This window comes from Rhagoletis pomonella, unplaced genomic scaffold (genome assembly GCF_013731165.1).
Source record: "Rhagoletis pomonella isolate Grant_MI unplaced genomic scaffold, Rhpom_1.0 Rhpom_scaffold_00445, whole genome shotgun sequence".
NCBI classification, from domain to species: Eukaryota; Metazoa; Arthropoda; class Insecta; order Diptera; family Tephritidae; genus Rhagoletis; species Rhagoletis pomonella.
In genome coordinates, this window is record NW_023458999.1 from 1 (window position 1) to 12,544 (window position 12,544).

Sequence of the window (12,544 nt, forward strand, 5' to 3'; positions counted from 1 at the left end):
GCACATTTTTTTACTAAAATAAGAATATTAAAATGTAAAATAAATTTTTTTTAAATGAATAAACAATTTTTAATTTAAAATTATACGTTTTTTGTTACTAAATTTAATTTTTAAATAGTTGGGTCAAATTACCCCTGTCCGTTTTAGCAAAAATTAAAAAAAAAAACATTAGTTTGGGCTACTTGTCCGTCCTTTTCAGACAAATATTTTTTCATAGGAATATATGTATTTTGGACTCTTGGCTATTCAACTAGAATATATATGCCTTTAGCACACTTCACCGTATTCGTTTTTTCTTATACATATTTTTAAATCATTTATTTAATTTAAATCGAAAAAGCATACACATTTTTGCATCTGCAAATTATGCAAACTTCAGAATTATTTGCAAACAAGAGCCAATCTGAAAAAACGAGGAAGTGAGGCCGCGAAAGCAGAAGTGGCCCAATCCGAAGTTTTTCAATTTCCCGTATTCGACAATCAAATAATAGGACTTTTTTTTAATCACCCAGATGATAATTTAGGTAGGCCTTCTAAAGTGAAGCCATTCTGGAAAGGTGTTTCCCTGCATGACTTTTAATATTTACATTCTATGTAAATGTCATATTATATAGCTTTACATATGAATTTCAATATGATTTTTAAGTTACAATTAAGGGCGGTATTATCACTTGCGAACGGTTTGGTGAAGCGAATGGATTGGCGAACGCAACTTAAATATGCATTAACAGTGTTCGCTTTTATCAGCTTGTGCAAGTTCTTTTCACACTTTTAATACCTTCTCTGCCTTTTAATTCGCTTCGCCAAACCGTTCCCTTCGCCAAAATCATTCGCTTCGCAAGTGATAATACCACCCTAAACCTTAGCAAATACTTTAAAGAAATGTATATGATTTTCATGAATTCAAGAAGCAGCTTTAAAAGAACTCCTCCAAAAAGCCTTCTGAAATACGTCCTACAAAAGAAATATAGAGTGGAAGGCTTTTTGGAAGGGCTTTTGATTCATGAAATTATCTACTGAGTATGAGTTGGAAATAATGTTGCTCATACGCCATGTATTCTCTATTCTCTCTTTGCTCATAATCAAACCTGTTAAAAACAAGAGATTAACAGCAGCATAGTACTTCCCACGGCAATTACGTAGACAATAGGTTTGTTCGTCGAGCAAAAAATTAGTACGAATTTGTACGAATTATCACGATTTTTGCCCAAATCGTGTTCGTGCAGACCAATAAATTATCCAACACTCAAAAATTGTGAGAGCAAAGTGGCAGTTCTCTTGGAGAGAAGTTGCAAATTCTTGCTGGAAAAAATTTTGCCAGCAAGAATTTGCAAACACGAAAAACATGTGGTTGTGGCGCATGGTTGCATTTTTGTCTACAATAATTTGAATAAATTAGTTCGTTAAATTTAAAAATTTATAAACACGAGCGATTTTTTTATGAAAAAAGGAAGTAAATAATTGTTGATATAATTAATTTAGTTAATTCCAATGATTTTAACTTAATTCGGCTGAAGAAAATGGTATTCGCAATCGGAATGCAATTGCAACCAGAGTCGATTTAAGAAACCCGACAGCTAGTACGATGAAGAAATTGAAATGTATGTTAAAGAAAGTCAGAACAACAAGAAATATACATGTATATCTTGTTTTTGGCCATCCGAAAGAATTTTAAAAATTCTATAAAAATTTTTTATGTTTGAAATGCAACCGTGGACGCCAGCTGGCAGGGAAACTTGCAAATTCCTGCAAATTTGCGTTCGTGCAGAAATTTGCAAGTTTCTCAACATGAGAGAGAATTTGAGAGAATTTTTTCTTACTCTCTGATATTTTGAGTGTTGGATAATTCTTGCTGGATTTTCGACGAACAAACCTAATGAATCACTCTACATACGTATGTATGTCTGTAGATACTTTTCAAAACAGTCGTGAAAGAATTTCCACATACATATGTATGTAAGTATTTTGAACCTTTTTTGCTGCTCTTATAAGGTATCAAATTTGAGACTTTTACATCGGTGAAGATGATATCTAAATTTTTTTAATGAATGTGGTTTAATATACTTTTTTCTTCATCACTTACCGAATAAAAGTGGTAAATTGATTGTTGGATATGCATGAAGACCAATGACTCCACTAAATAACCAAATCACTGCCTGAAGCCGATATAAAAGCATTTTGGTCTATTTTAGTATGTTTTAAACTGAATTCAAATCTGAAATAAGAGTTATATGTATATGTAATAGAAATAACAAGGAAACTTTTGATAATATATACATACATACATACATATGGACATATGTATGTATTTATGTTTTTATTACGATGCCCTAATTAGTTTGTAAAGCTTCTGTGTAGTATGTACTAACGCTTAAATTGAATATGTACATTAGTCCATCAATATGCAAATATTCTTACAACTAATTCTACTTTATTTCCATTCAAATGGGAAGTTACATTCAAAGCTTTGATAGTCACTTGTGGTAGCGTCTTGATCCTTGCTATAAACAGGGAAGAATAGCCGTCATCGCGATACATCGATTGTTGAAGCACAAAAAATAGTCATAACGTAGACCATTCACAAATGTACCTACATACATGCATTTGCATGCATATATTTCTCGGTGCACGAGCACTTTTTCTTAGAAAACGTTAAGCACTTCAGCTGCTAAAAATAGCATGAAAACACTAACAAATCGATATCCCACAACAAAAGCAACTATGCAAAAAATACAAAGTTAAGGAGAACCGTGCCAACAACGTGACATGCAAGGGGATGGCAGCGTACATTAAGGGCTACTAAACAGTAGCTTTATAACAATGTGCCTCATTGCGCAATTGAAGGAATGGGAGACACGTATTTAGATTCGTAGTTAGGAGATTCAATATAGGACGTCACATGATTTGCCATTACATTTCGCATTTTAATTTAATAGACCAAATATAATTTAAGCCTTTAATGTGTATGTACGTATGTTATTTACATTTTTAAAATCTATGATTTCATAATTCCAGTTCCTTACACTTATAATACAGGCCATTTCCGCTTTAATACAATAAATTTATTGAAGCATGCATTATGCATTCGTGCTTTACAGGTCGCCTGTAAAAGTTCAAGGCGACTTTTTCATTGATCCCTCCTAACGTTATATTTTTTATATCAGCCATACATATATGTTACGCAGGAAATGGCATGAATGAACAGAGTTAAGCAGTGTTAATTGCGCTGATATACCCTTCAGGGAAGCTAATAAGCCATATTGTAAAATATGGATTCAAGCAATTCATTCATTGGGGGCTTTCAGCCGAGGATTCCGAAATTTGTTAAACCATCATTACTACCTTTCCTTTTTTGCACGGTGTGCTAAATAAAATTAAAACTGAACAAGTTTTTTTTAACAGTATTAGAGCACAACTTGTATGCTTTTTTTATTATTTACTTCCTTTCGTTAATCTCTTGACATACCACTTAATTTTACATTAACACGTCCGTTCTGCTTGAATGTAAGAAACACTTTGGTAACCATCGTCCCTACACAGGCAGTTTTTCACTGTCAACAACTGTCCAATAAGCTTTCAAACCTCCCTATAAAGCTTTGAAGGTCCAGCAGTACAAATACCAAATAAAGAGGAATCTCGCAAAACAAATCACAAGTATCATTGTAATGGGAAAATGTTCATTCATTTAACAAAACAAATGCTTTAATGTTATTACATGATTATTGAATTAAAAAAATATGAATACATATTTAACTACATCCTGGGAATGGTTCCGTGCGATTTTTGCGTAGCACAAATTGTATCTTCCGATTCATGTCCTCATTATAGATTGCTTTGCATTTCTCGAAGTTAACTCGACGTCGCACCTACAACAACAAACCAATGTTTGAAATAAATATATATTATAGATTTAAATGGTACTAACCCATGAACGAAACACATTTTTGGTTCATGGTACTAACCTGATACGGCTTTTCATAGAAGCGTGTTCGCCGGTATTGATCGAAAATTTCCTCTTTGCCCAAGATGCGATTTAACAAACGACAGGCTTCTTCCACATTATTTTTTTGTACCATTACGGTTCTTGCTATGAATTTTGCGTGCTTCATTGTTTTATTTACTTTATAACTTCTCCGCTTTGTTTTATAACACGCCCACAAGTAATTGGAATAATTTGAAGTATAAACAGCTGACTAATTTCATCCCTTGTCGAAAGCGTAATCTGAAAACCAGATGACGCTGTATTTAAAGGCACAAATAGTGTTGGAAATAGATTCTACAAATACATTATTCCCGCTCTTACCGGCCGTCTTCACACGCTTGAAAATCTCGCTGGCGTTCTGCTTTTTTCTCTCGCAAGCGAGTTAGAGTTTTGTTGACTGGGCATTTGACATCATACTTTTTCATTTGTAAAATGTCGCCAAACAAGAAGGTTCAAGCCTTGCAGGCTCTTAAAAGTTTTAGAAAATTAGAAAATCTGCATAAAGAGATGTATACTATTTTCAAATGAAAAATGGCTGCCTCTAAATTTGTATTTGCCTCCAAAATAAACGATGTTGCTACTCTGAAGAGTTCTGCGAAATGAGAACATAGCTGTCAAACAACAAAAATGACAGTTGAAAGCAAGCGAGAGCAAGCATGCTTCGTACATTTTGCGGTCTACACGTGCGGTTTCTCGCATGCGTCGTTACGCAAGCGAGATTTTCCAGCACGTGAAGACGGCCGGTTATTAAACGATATAAAAAGTGCTATAGCAAAAATTGATATCCTTAGTATACCAAACTTTCATCCCAGCCTGGATAATTCATTATTTCAAAACCTATCCCCGAATTTTATATAAATAAACTAGAGAATGTAAAGTCTAGGTTCAGACACAGAAACTTTTGTTGCGGCAACTCGAAGTTTGTGGGAGAGAGGGCGACGAGGAATGCGAAGCGCACATTAGCGCGATTCTGTCGTTGGGAATACATTGCGAATTCGGCTGTTCACTTCGAATCCGCAATAGTGCGCAAACTAGCATTAGGTGCAATCCCTTATTCCTCGAACTCGGACTAGTAAAACTGTCAAAAAATAAAAATTCGTTCAGAGCGAGGGAGTAACATTGAAAAGTACGGGATCGCTTTCTAATAAAAAATGGTAACTTCTGTCAACTTCAACATAACCTCCAAATCTTGGTTGTAAATTTTTGCTTATTTTGTATGTAAACACACTCAACTCACACATGTAAATAACCAAAAATACTTTCAAATTCATTAGAATCCACTTAAACAAGTAATTAAATACTTTTCATACATGAATTAGCAGAGTGCACTTTTCTTTTGTTTACAATTTGGTTGCCAAACACACTACAGCTGATCTTTTGACAAATTTTTTCAGAATTTACCAGCAAAAAATTCTTGGACTAAAACTAGTAACTTCTGACAGAGAGAGAACCGTATTTACTCTCTTTTTTGTCCTTTCAACAGTCAGAGAACCGAGTACGGGATCGATTTCCAGTAAAATCTGGCTGATTCTGACTATTTCTAACTAGTTCGGACTCGTACGGGACACGGCGTGCCCATATCATATAAAATAAGATTGTTACGAGCATTTTTTATTAGTTTTTGTACATTACACATTTTTTTCTTTGCGTGTATTGCAATGACACTTTCCTTCTTCCTCTTTGACGCCTTCAAAACGCTGCAAGCCGCGTTTCGAACGCGTCAAACGAGAGGAACATAGCATTGTTGTAAATTTTGGCTCTGCGGATTCGCAACGTCAGAATCGCGGTAATGTGGGACTCGCTGAAAGGGGAAGGGCACCGAGTTGTTCATGCTCGGGGAACAAGCTTTGTGCTCTCATTCGTCTGGGTGATTCAAGTTGATGGTTCACAGCTGACAACAACAATTGTGTACAAAATAATTGCTCTGTGTGAACGCGAAGGAAAACACCAAAACTTTAGTTGCCGAACAAATCTTTCTCTGTGTGAACCCAGTCAAGTCCATAAATTTAATTGAGCCTGCATTGTCGACCAAAATGAAAATATCGATTGCTACTTAGGACCGGTTACTCAATGTCTTGTTAACACCAATCTCCGGTTAAACATTGTTATCGACGTATTCGACCCCATTCATACAACAGGGAGCGTCGATAACTATGTTTAACCGGAGATTAGCGATGACCAGACATTGAGCAACCGGCATGTAACATGTGATCGATAAAGCAGTAGTTGTGCTTAACCGGAGCTTCTACCCCCCGAATTGTGCTAATCAGACATTGAACAACCGGCCCTTAGGGCCGGTTTCTCTATCTCCGGTTAACACTAATCCCCCGGTAAACATCGTTACCGACCTTATCGACTCCCTGTTATATGCATGGATTTAGAACGTCGATAACAATGTTTAACCGGGGAGTTAGTGTTAACCAGAGATGGAGAAACCGGCCCTAAGTGTTGTGCGATGGAAAGTTGGTACCCATAACATTTCATCCGGCTGTTGTCACAGGATGGATGGTCCTCACCAAGGCGAATTTATACAAGGAGGTGTTAACAAAACAAAAACTAAAATTACAATTACAAATTATACACATCATTCAGAGAAAAGGTACAAATTCGTCATGAAATCAGCGATAAGGCAAAGAATTGTTAAAGAAGTAACCTCACCTAAGGCAGTCAATATGGCGGAATTAGAGCGAGAAGTTGCCAACCAATACCACCTTGTATTATTGCGTCATGGGATCATGCTACTAATACTATATCCTGGTTACTTTTAACAACTGCATTTAAGAGTACTCAGTTTTTAAACAGTTTCTATTAAGGAAATCCGATAAATAGTTATCGGCAATGGTCTGTATTATCGACTTGCACGTTTCTATTCTAGAAGATTCATGCGTCAGACCTTTTGGGTTCGTTTATTCGGTCTTCCACATTTTTTCTCAGTTGAAAATTAAAAGCGCACTTGAGTGAAGTTTCTGCTCGTCGGAGGTTTATCTTGATCGCAGTGTGACCACGTTTCTATTGTGAGTTTAATGACAATATTGTGTTAATTATTCTGGAATTTCTAGTATATTGAATCCAGGAAAAGATAAAGTAGAATACAACAGCTGAGAGTCGGGAGAAAATACCTTATCAACCCGAAAAAAGTATTTATTTTAAGCTCAGTACTCGTTGGCAAGGGCAATTATTTAAAAGCTGAAAAGTTTATTGCGTATCTAAAAAACGCAACGAATAGCCGAACGCGTGGAATCGAAGGGATTTTCAAGGGCCATTTTAGCAATCTAGCAAATTTTTACAAGGTAATTTTCGTGTATACGTACCACTAAAAGGAAAGAGAATATTATAAAAGGAGAGAGAATTTATATAATGAAATTAGCTTTACAGACAGAAAAAGGTATGTGAAAGCACCTCGTCAGGTCAATAGGTGGAAATTTAAGTTTTGAACTTTGTATTATGGAATGTATAATAACGTAGGGCAACTTGTAAATAGCAATTTTAGCGTCTTGAAATTCGGCATAAAATCTATCTCATACGAAGGCGGTGGCGAAGAAAAAATCGATATTGCAATAGAGTGCAACTATCGAAAGTTTTCGTTCGTAACTCGTCGTTTGACTGTTCGTCCCTGCTAACTTCTACTCGCTGCTTTTATATGCAGTTCTCCCCTCGAACATAGAAACTGCATATTTCTGGATATTTCGTAACATCAAATGCAAAATTTGTCTATTATTTGGAAACGATCTCTACGTAGATTTGTGGAATAGGCGATGGGTGTTTTAAGTATACAACTTTGTATCTACCTGTTCGGGGGATAAAGGGAAAATGGTGTGGCGGTGTCTGCTTTACAGCATAGTCATGGCAGGTAGAAATGAAAATAAACTAAAGTACATAAATAGATAAGTATGTAGTTGTTATTTCATGAATAGGCAAAAATTCTCGTATACAGATAGTACAAATGGGAATTAGATGTCTTCAGCGATGCAGTCTAAATTGGTTTTTATCTTACAATATTACCCTACAAGACGGCTGAGTATCATATGAATGCTCATATTAGCATTATCGCTAATTACAAAAGTGCTTATCAAAGTCGTCATTTACGTTCAGGCCATGGGAAAAAATTGAGTACTCCCCTGAATATTGTCATCAGAAAATCCCCATATTACAAATTTAAAGTGTATATGTGTTAGATTTTTGCCTAAAGTGCTCAGCAATGTCTTGTAGGGTACCTCGTACGGTATATGCAAATGCTTCAACTTTTATGTCAACTTCGATTTATAAATTAATTTAATAATGTCAAAAATACTTACATATACTTGGAGATTAATTAAGTTTCCTAGAAGACATCTATTTTACGTCTCTATATATTTAGCTCACTTCGTGTATTTCTCCACTTTTCAGGTCGTACATTTTTGTCTTTGTTCCTTTGGAGCAGCTGTGAATCTACTATTTATTCGATTCATAGGCCATAAAGAATCAAAAGAAAAATGGTTAAAGAAACTGGTTATTATGACCTGTTGGGTGTGAAACCCGACGCCACCAGTGAAGAGCTGAAGAAAGCGTATAGAAAGTTAGCGCTGAAATACCATCCTGACAAGAACCCGAATGAGGGTGAGCGTTTCAAAGCAATTTCACAGGCGTATGAGGTGCTGTCAGATCGTGAGAAACGACAGATTTACGATGAAGGCGGCGAAGCGGCGATCAAGAAAGGCGGTGCTGACACAGGTGACTTCCGCAGCCCTATGGACTTCTTTGAGAAATTCTTCGGGGCTGGTTTTGGCGGTGGTGGCCGGCGACGTGAGCGTCGTGGCAAGGATGTTGTACATCAGATGTCAGTTCAGCTGGAAGAATTGTACAATGGTGCCACACGCAAGTTGGCCTTGCAGAAAAATGTGATATGCGATAAATGTGAGGGTCGTGGTGGCAAGAAGGGTGCAATTGAGAAATGTATGCAATGTCGCGGAAGTGGTGTAGAAACCCGTGTGCAACAGATTGGCCCTGGTCTAGTGCAGCATACCGAGCAAGTGTGTCGTAAGTGTATGGGTACTGGAGAGATGATTTCTGAGAAAGATCGTTGTAAGCAGTGCAATGGCCGAAAGACGGTAAGGGAACGTAAAGTATTGGAAGTGCATATAGAGAAGGGTATGCGGGATGGACAGAAAATTATATTTAACGGAGAAGGTGATCATGAGCCAGATTCTCAACCCGGTGATATTATCATCTTACTCGATGAGAAAGAACACACAACATTTGTTCATGCCGGTACTGATCTAATGATGAAAATGCCAATTCAGTTAGTTGAAGCTCTTTGTGGCTTCGAACGTGTCATTAAGACACTCGACGATCGTGATCTTGTAATCCGTTCTAAGCCCGGTGAAGTGGTCAAACATGAAATGACAAAGTGTGTATTGGAAGAGGGTATGCCACTGTATAAGAACCCACTGGAGAAGGGCCGATTGATCATTCAGTTCGAAGTTATCTTCCCCTCTACCATTCCATTGACAGTTATCCCAACTCTAGAACAATGCTTGCCACCAAGGCCCGAAGTGACTATTCCACTTGATGCAGAGACCGTCGAATTGGTGAGTTCTTAAAAAAAAATATTTTCCCTCAAATAATAATTTTATTTTTGCATCTTTTAGGAGGAATTCGATCCTAAGCAGCGCCGTCAGCAACAACATCAACGCATGGCATATGAGGAAGATGATCGTGGCTATGAGCAAGGACCCAGAATAGAGCAATGTTCGTCGAGTTAAGCGCATAACGCAAACATCTCTCACATATGTTTAATCGTTCAACAAAACCTACAAATAAGCCGTGAACACGCAAGAGCACTAAAAAACTAGTTAAATTTTAACATGCATATGAGCTAAATCACCAACAGAAGCAAGAGCGTCGAAATATCAAAATGGGTATTATCACAAGTGATCATTATACTATAAGGGCAAATTTCACAGTGCATAGCTAACTCAGATTCTGAGTTAACTACGCACTGTGAAATTGGCCCTAAGCGAGTTAGCGACGTTTGATGTGTAGATGTTGTATCCATGTTTTGTTTTTCAAAAAAATATAAATCAATAAAAAAATCTACAAATTTCGCGAACGTCGCCATTAGCTATGGAAATGAAAAAATCGGTAATGCGCATACACATTTGGTGAAATTCCCTTTTTGTGATTTTCGACGTAATGTACTAACTAAAGCGCATTCATTAAGGCTATTAAATTTCACTCTATAGACTAAAAATTAGAAATTCAAAGGAAACTAATGATTTAAATGGTTACTTTAACGGCAAATATACTATAATAATAAATACATTTGTAGTTTTCTTGGATATGAAGCATTAAAATGATAGTATGACTACTTCAGTAATACACGGTATCAGAAAATATAAGTATTTTGTGTACATATTTTATGAGTTCGGGGTGGGGAACTAAAGATAAGTCTTATTTCTAAACCGCATGAGAAAAAAAAACGCAACATGCGCAACCTAAAACTAGCATCTAACCGTGGTTGTTCACATGTGGCTTTACAATCTAATGAGGTTTAAAGTACAAGAGTGCTTTGGGGCTATGCGGATATGCGGAAAAACAAGGCATCAGTCTTTTTGGCTTTGCGATTAATTGTTTATTCAAACTTTTAGTTAATCATAAAGTGAATAACTCAATTATTTGATTAATTGGAAGTTATGTTTACTGAAAAGTTCAATTAATCGAGTAATGAAGACATTGATGAACTAAAAACTACCGCCCTTATTGGCACCCCTATTGCGAGTGTTGACTAGTAGTAGATAAACGACTCTTATTCGATTATCGCTTTCCCATGGTATTGTGCATGTCGATTTCTCGTTCAATAAGCGACTGTAAATCGTTTTTTATCGGTAATTTTTCTGTTTGTAGAAGGATGAGCGACTATAAACTATCCACACGCACTTATTGAACGAGAAAACGACTTTGAAAATACCACGCATAATCTATAATCGACTAACAGTCGTTTATCTACTACTAGTCGACACTCGCAATAGGGGTGTACGAGTGACGACTGGTAGTAGACAAACGTCTATTATTCGATTATCGCATTTCCATGGTATTTTACGAGCAAAATTAATTTTTCTTAATAATCATATTTTAAAACTCTTAATTAGTAATTGAATAAGCGAACGACTGCTCGAAAAATCGTATAATCGCACAGCCCTAGTCTCTTATTTCTAAACCAGATACAATTTTAGGAACACCTTCTGTATACGCTCAATTCTGCTGTTTGAAAGCTGATTATAAGGTCTCCAAACAAATACGGCATATTCAAGGTTGGGAACGAACAAATGCCAGAGACGACTACACCACAACTTCACCTCGGTCAATTGCAATGTATGCTACGGGTGGAGTCACCTTAGAGTCTGCTCAGGCCTACGGACAGATCGAAAGTGGACCACATCATTTGTGGCCCGCTGCTACTCAAACAGAGCAGCCTTCATACTAACCCCAGTCCACTCGAGCAGCTCAACACAAACACAACAGCACCACAACACAACAACACAATAGACCACATCACAACCACGACAGACCACACAACAGACACAATCGCTCTAAGCACAGCCGCCGCCAAGAACTCCTGGTTCCTTCTACAATCTGCACGGTGTGTCAAGTCAAGTGCATCACCTGCCTTGGTCATGTTCAGGTCTGCGCACCACGCGAGATTGGACGACACAGCAGCGCACATAGCCAATGGCGGCACGGCCCAACAAATCCCTCACACAAACACGTCTCCCTAACCACACAAAGCTACAATTCAACTGTAACGGACTTCACAGCAAGATCGAGGAGATAACGATCTTTATGGGAAGGCATGGTATATTGATAGCTGCGGTCCAAGAGACGAAGTTGCACAGCAATTCAACATTGTTGAATTACGCCGGACACATCGTGCACCGCCGAGATCGCGAGCGAGATAATGGTGGTGGCTTAGCGTTCATCACGCACCACACCGTGCAGTATCGTCTTATCGGAGCAGACATCTACCGCAGGGATACCACCCTAGAATGTCAGGGTGTTGCTATCCGGTCAGGCGATGTGAAAACAGTATGATAGTTGGTGACTTTAATGCGCACCACGATCTTTGGTATTTAAGCCTGTCAAACGATCGTAGAACATTCTTCACAATGAACTTCGACGCACCCACCAGGATTATGGGCAGCTGCTGCAGTTCGCCAGAATAACAATAGTCAGCGCTGGTCTGATAAACAGCGTATCATGGCGACCTATGCTGATTTTGGCATCAGACCATCTGCACATTATCATGTCGATCGATAAACCAACCGAATTTGTTTCCGTGGTACACCGGACCCGCTATCAACTTTTCTAAAGCTGATTAGAAAGGCTTCGTGGAATTTACTGAGAGCACTTTCGCTGCACTCCACACACCAATCGACGTCCACCTTGGTGAACGTAAGTTCCGCAAGGTTGTCACTGCTGCTGCAGCTTGCTTCGTACCAGAAGGATACATTACGGATTCCCGTTCAAACTTCCCTGCTGAAGCGGCTGTTCTAGCCGACGAGCGTGACAACCTTCAACAGGCCGATC

The 12,544-nt window shown here is 37.7% G+C and overlaps 3 protein-coding genes across 4 annotated transcripts; 1 reads left to right on the top strand and 2 right to left on the bottom strand.

Annotated features, from left to right (window-relative positions):
• Positions 1 to 2,083: 2,083 nt before the first annotated feature.
• LOC118750901 lies at positions 2,084 to 2,799 on the bottom strand (the record flags this gene model as incomplete). Its single annotated transcript, XM_036485639.1, is given in 2 exon segments — positions 2,084 to 2,215; positions 2,419 to 2,799. A coding segment is annotated over 1 exon segment (94 nt), but the record flags the coding sequence as incomplete, so codon positions are not given.
• Positions 2,800 to 3,657: 858 nt separating this feature from the next.
• On the bottom strand, positions 3,658 to 4,228 carry LOC118750902 (28S ribosomal protein S21, mitochondrial-like). The gene is made up of 2 exons (XM_036485640.1): positions 3,963 to 4,228; positions 3,658 to 3,866 (listed from the first exon to the last, which is right to left on the bottom strand). The coding sequence occupies exons 1-2, from the start codon at positions 4,107 to 4,109 to the stop codon at positions 3,750 to 3,752; spliced, it is 264 nt and encodes an 87-aa protein (XP_036341533.1). The 5' UTR covers positions 4,110 to 4,228; the 3' UTR covers positions 3,658 to 3,749.
• A 2,640-nt stretch (positions 4,229 to 6,868) lies between these two features.
• On the top strand, positions 6,869 to 10,280 carry LOC118750903 (dnaJ homolog subfamily A member 4-like). 2 transcript variants are annotated; one of them, XM_036485641.1, is made up of 3 exons: positions 6,869 to 6,996; positions 8,369 to 9,549; positions 9,610 to 10,280. In XM_036485641.1, exons 2-3 carry the CDS (start codon positions 8,455 to 8,457, stop codon positions 9,721 to 9,723), a joined length of 1,209 nt encoding a protein of 402 aa, XP_036341534.1. In that variant the 5' UTR covers positions 6,869 to 6,996; positions 8,369 to 8,454; the 3' UTR covers positions 9,724 to 10,280. The 2 variants fall into 2 exon arrangements, with proteins under 2 accessions (XP_036341534.1, XP_036341536.1); XM_036485643.1 differs by lacking the exon at positions 6,869 to 6,996 and adding an exon at positions 7,108 to 7,272.
• The last annotated feature ends 2,264 nt before the right edge of the window (positions 10,281 to 12,544 follow it).

Bases quoted from the DNA above. Each gene is read 5' to 3' on its own strand.
- LOC118750902 (XM_036485640.1), bottom strand. From the start codon at position 4,109: ATGAAGCACGCAAAATTCATAGCAAGAACCGTAATGGTACAAAAAAAT. The intron at 3,867-3,962 runs GTTAGTACCATG...TTGTTGTTGTAG, and splicing joins TCTATGAAAAGCCGTATCAG to GTGCGACGTCGAGTTAACTT.
- LOC118750903 (XM_036485641.1), top strand. From the start codon at position 8,455: ATGGTTAAAGAAACTGGTTATTATGACCTGTTGGGTGTGAAACCCGAC. The intron at 9,550-9,609 runs GTGAGTTCTTAA...TGCATCTTTTAG, and splicing joins ATGCAGAGACCGTCGAATTG to GAGGAATTCGATCCTAAGCA.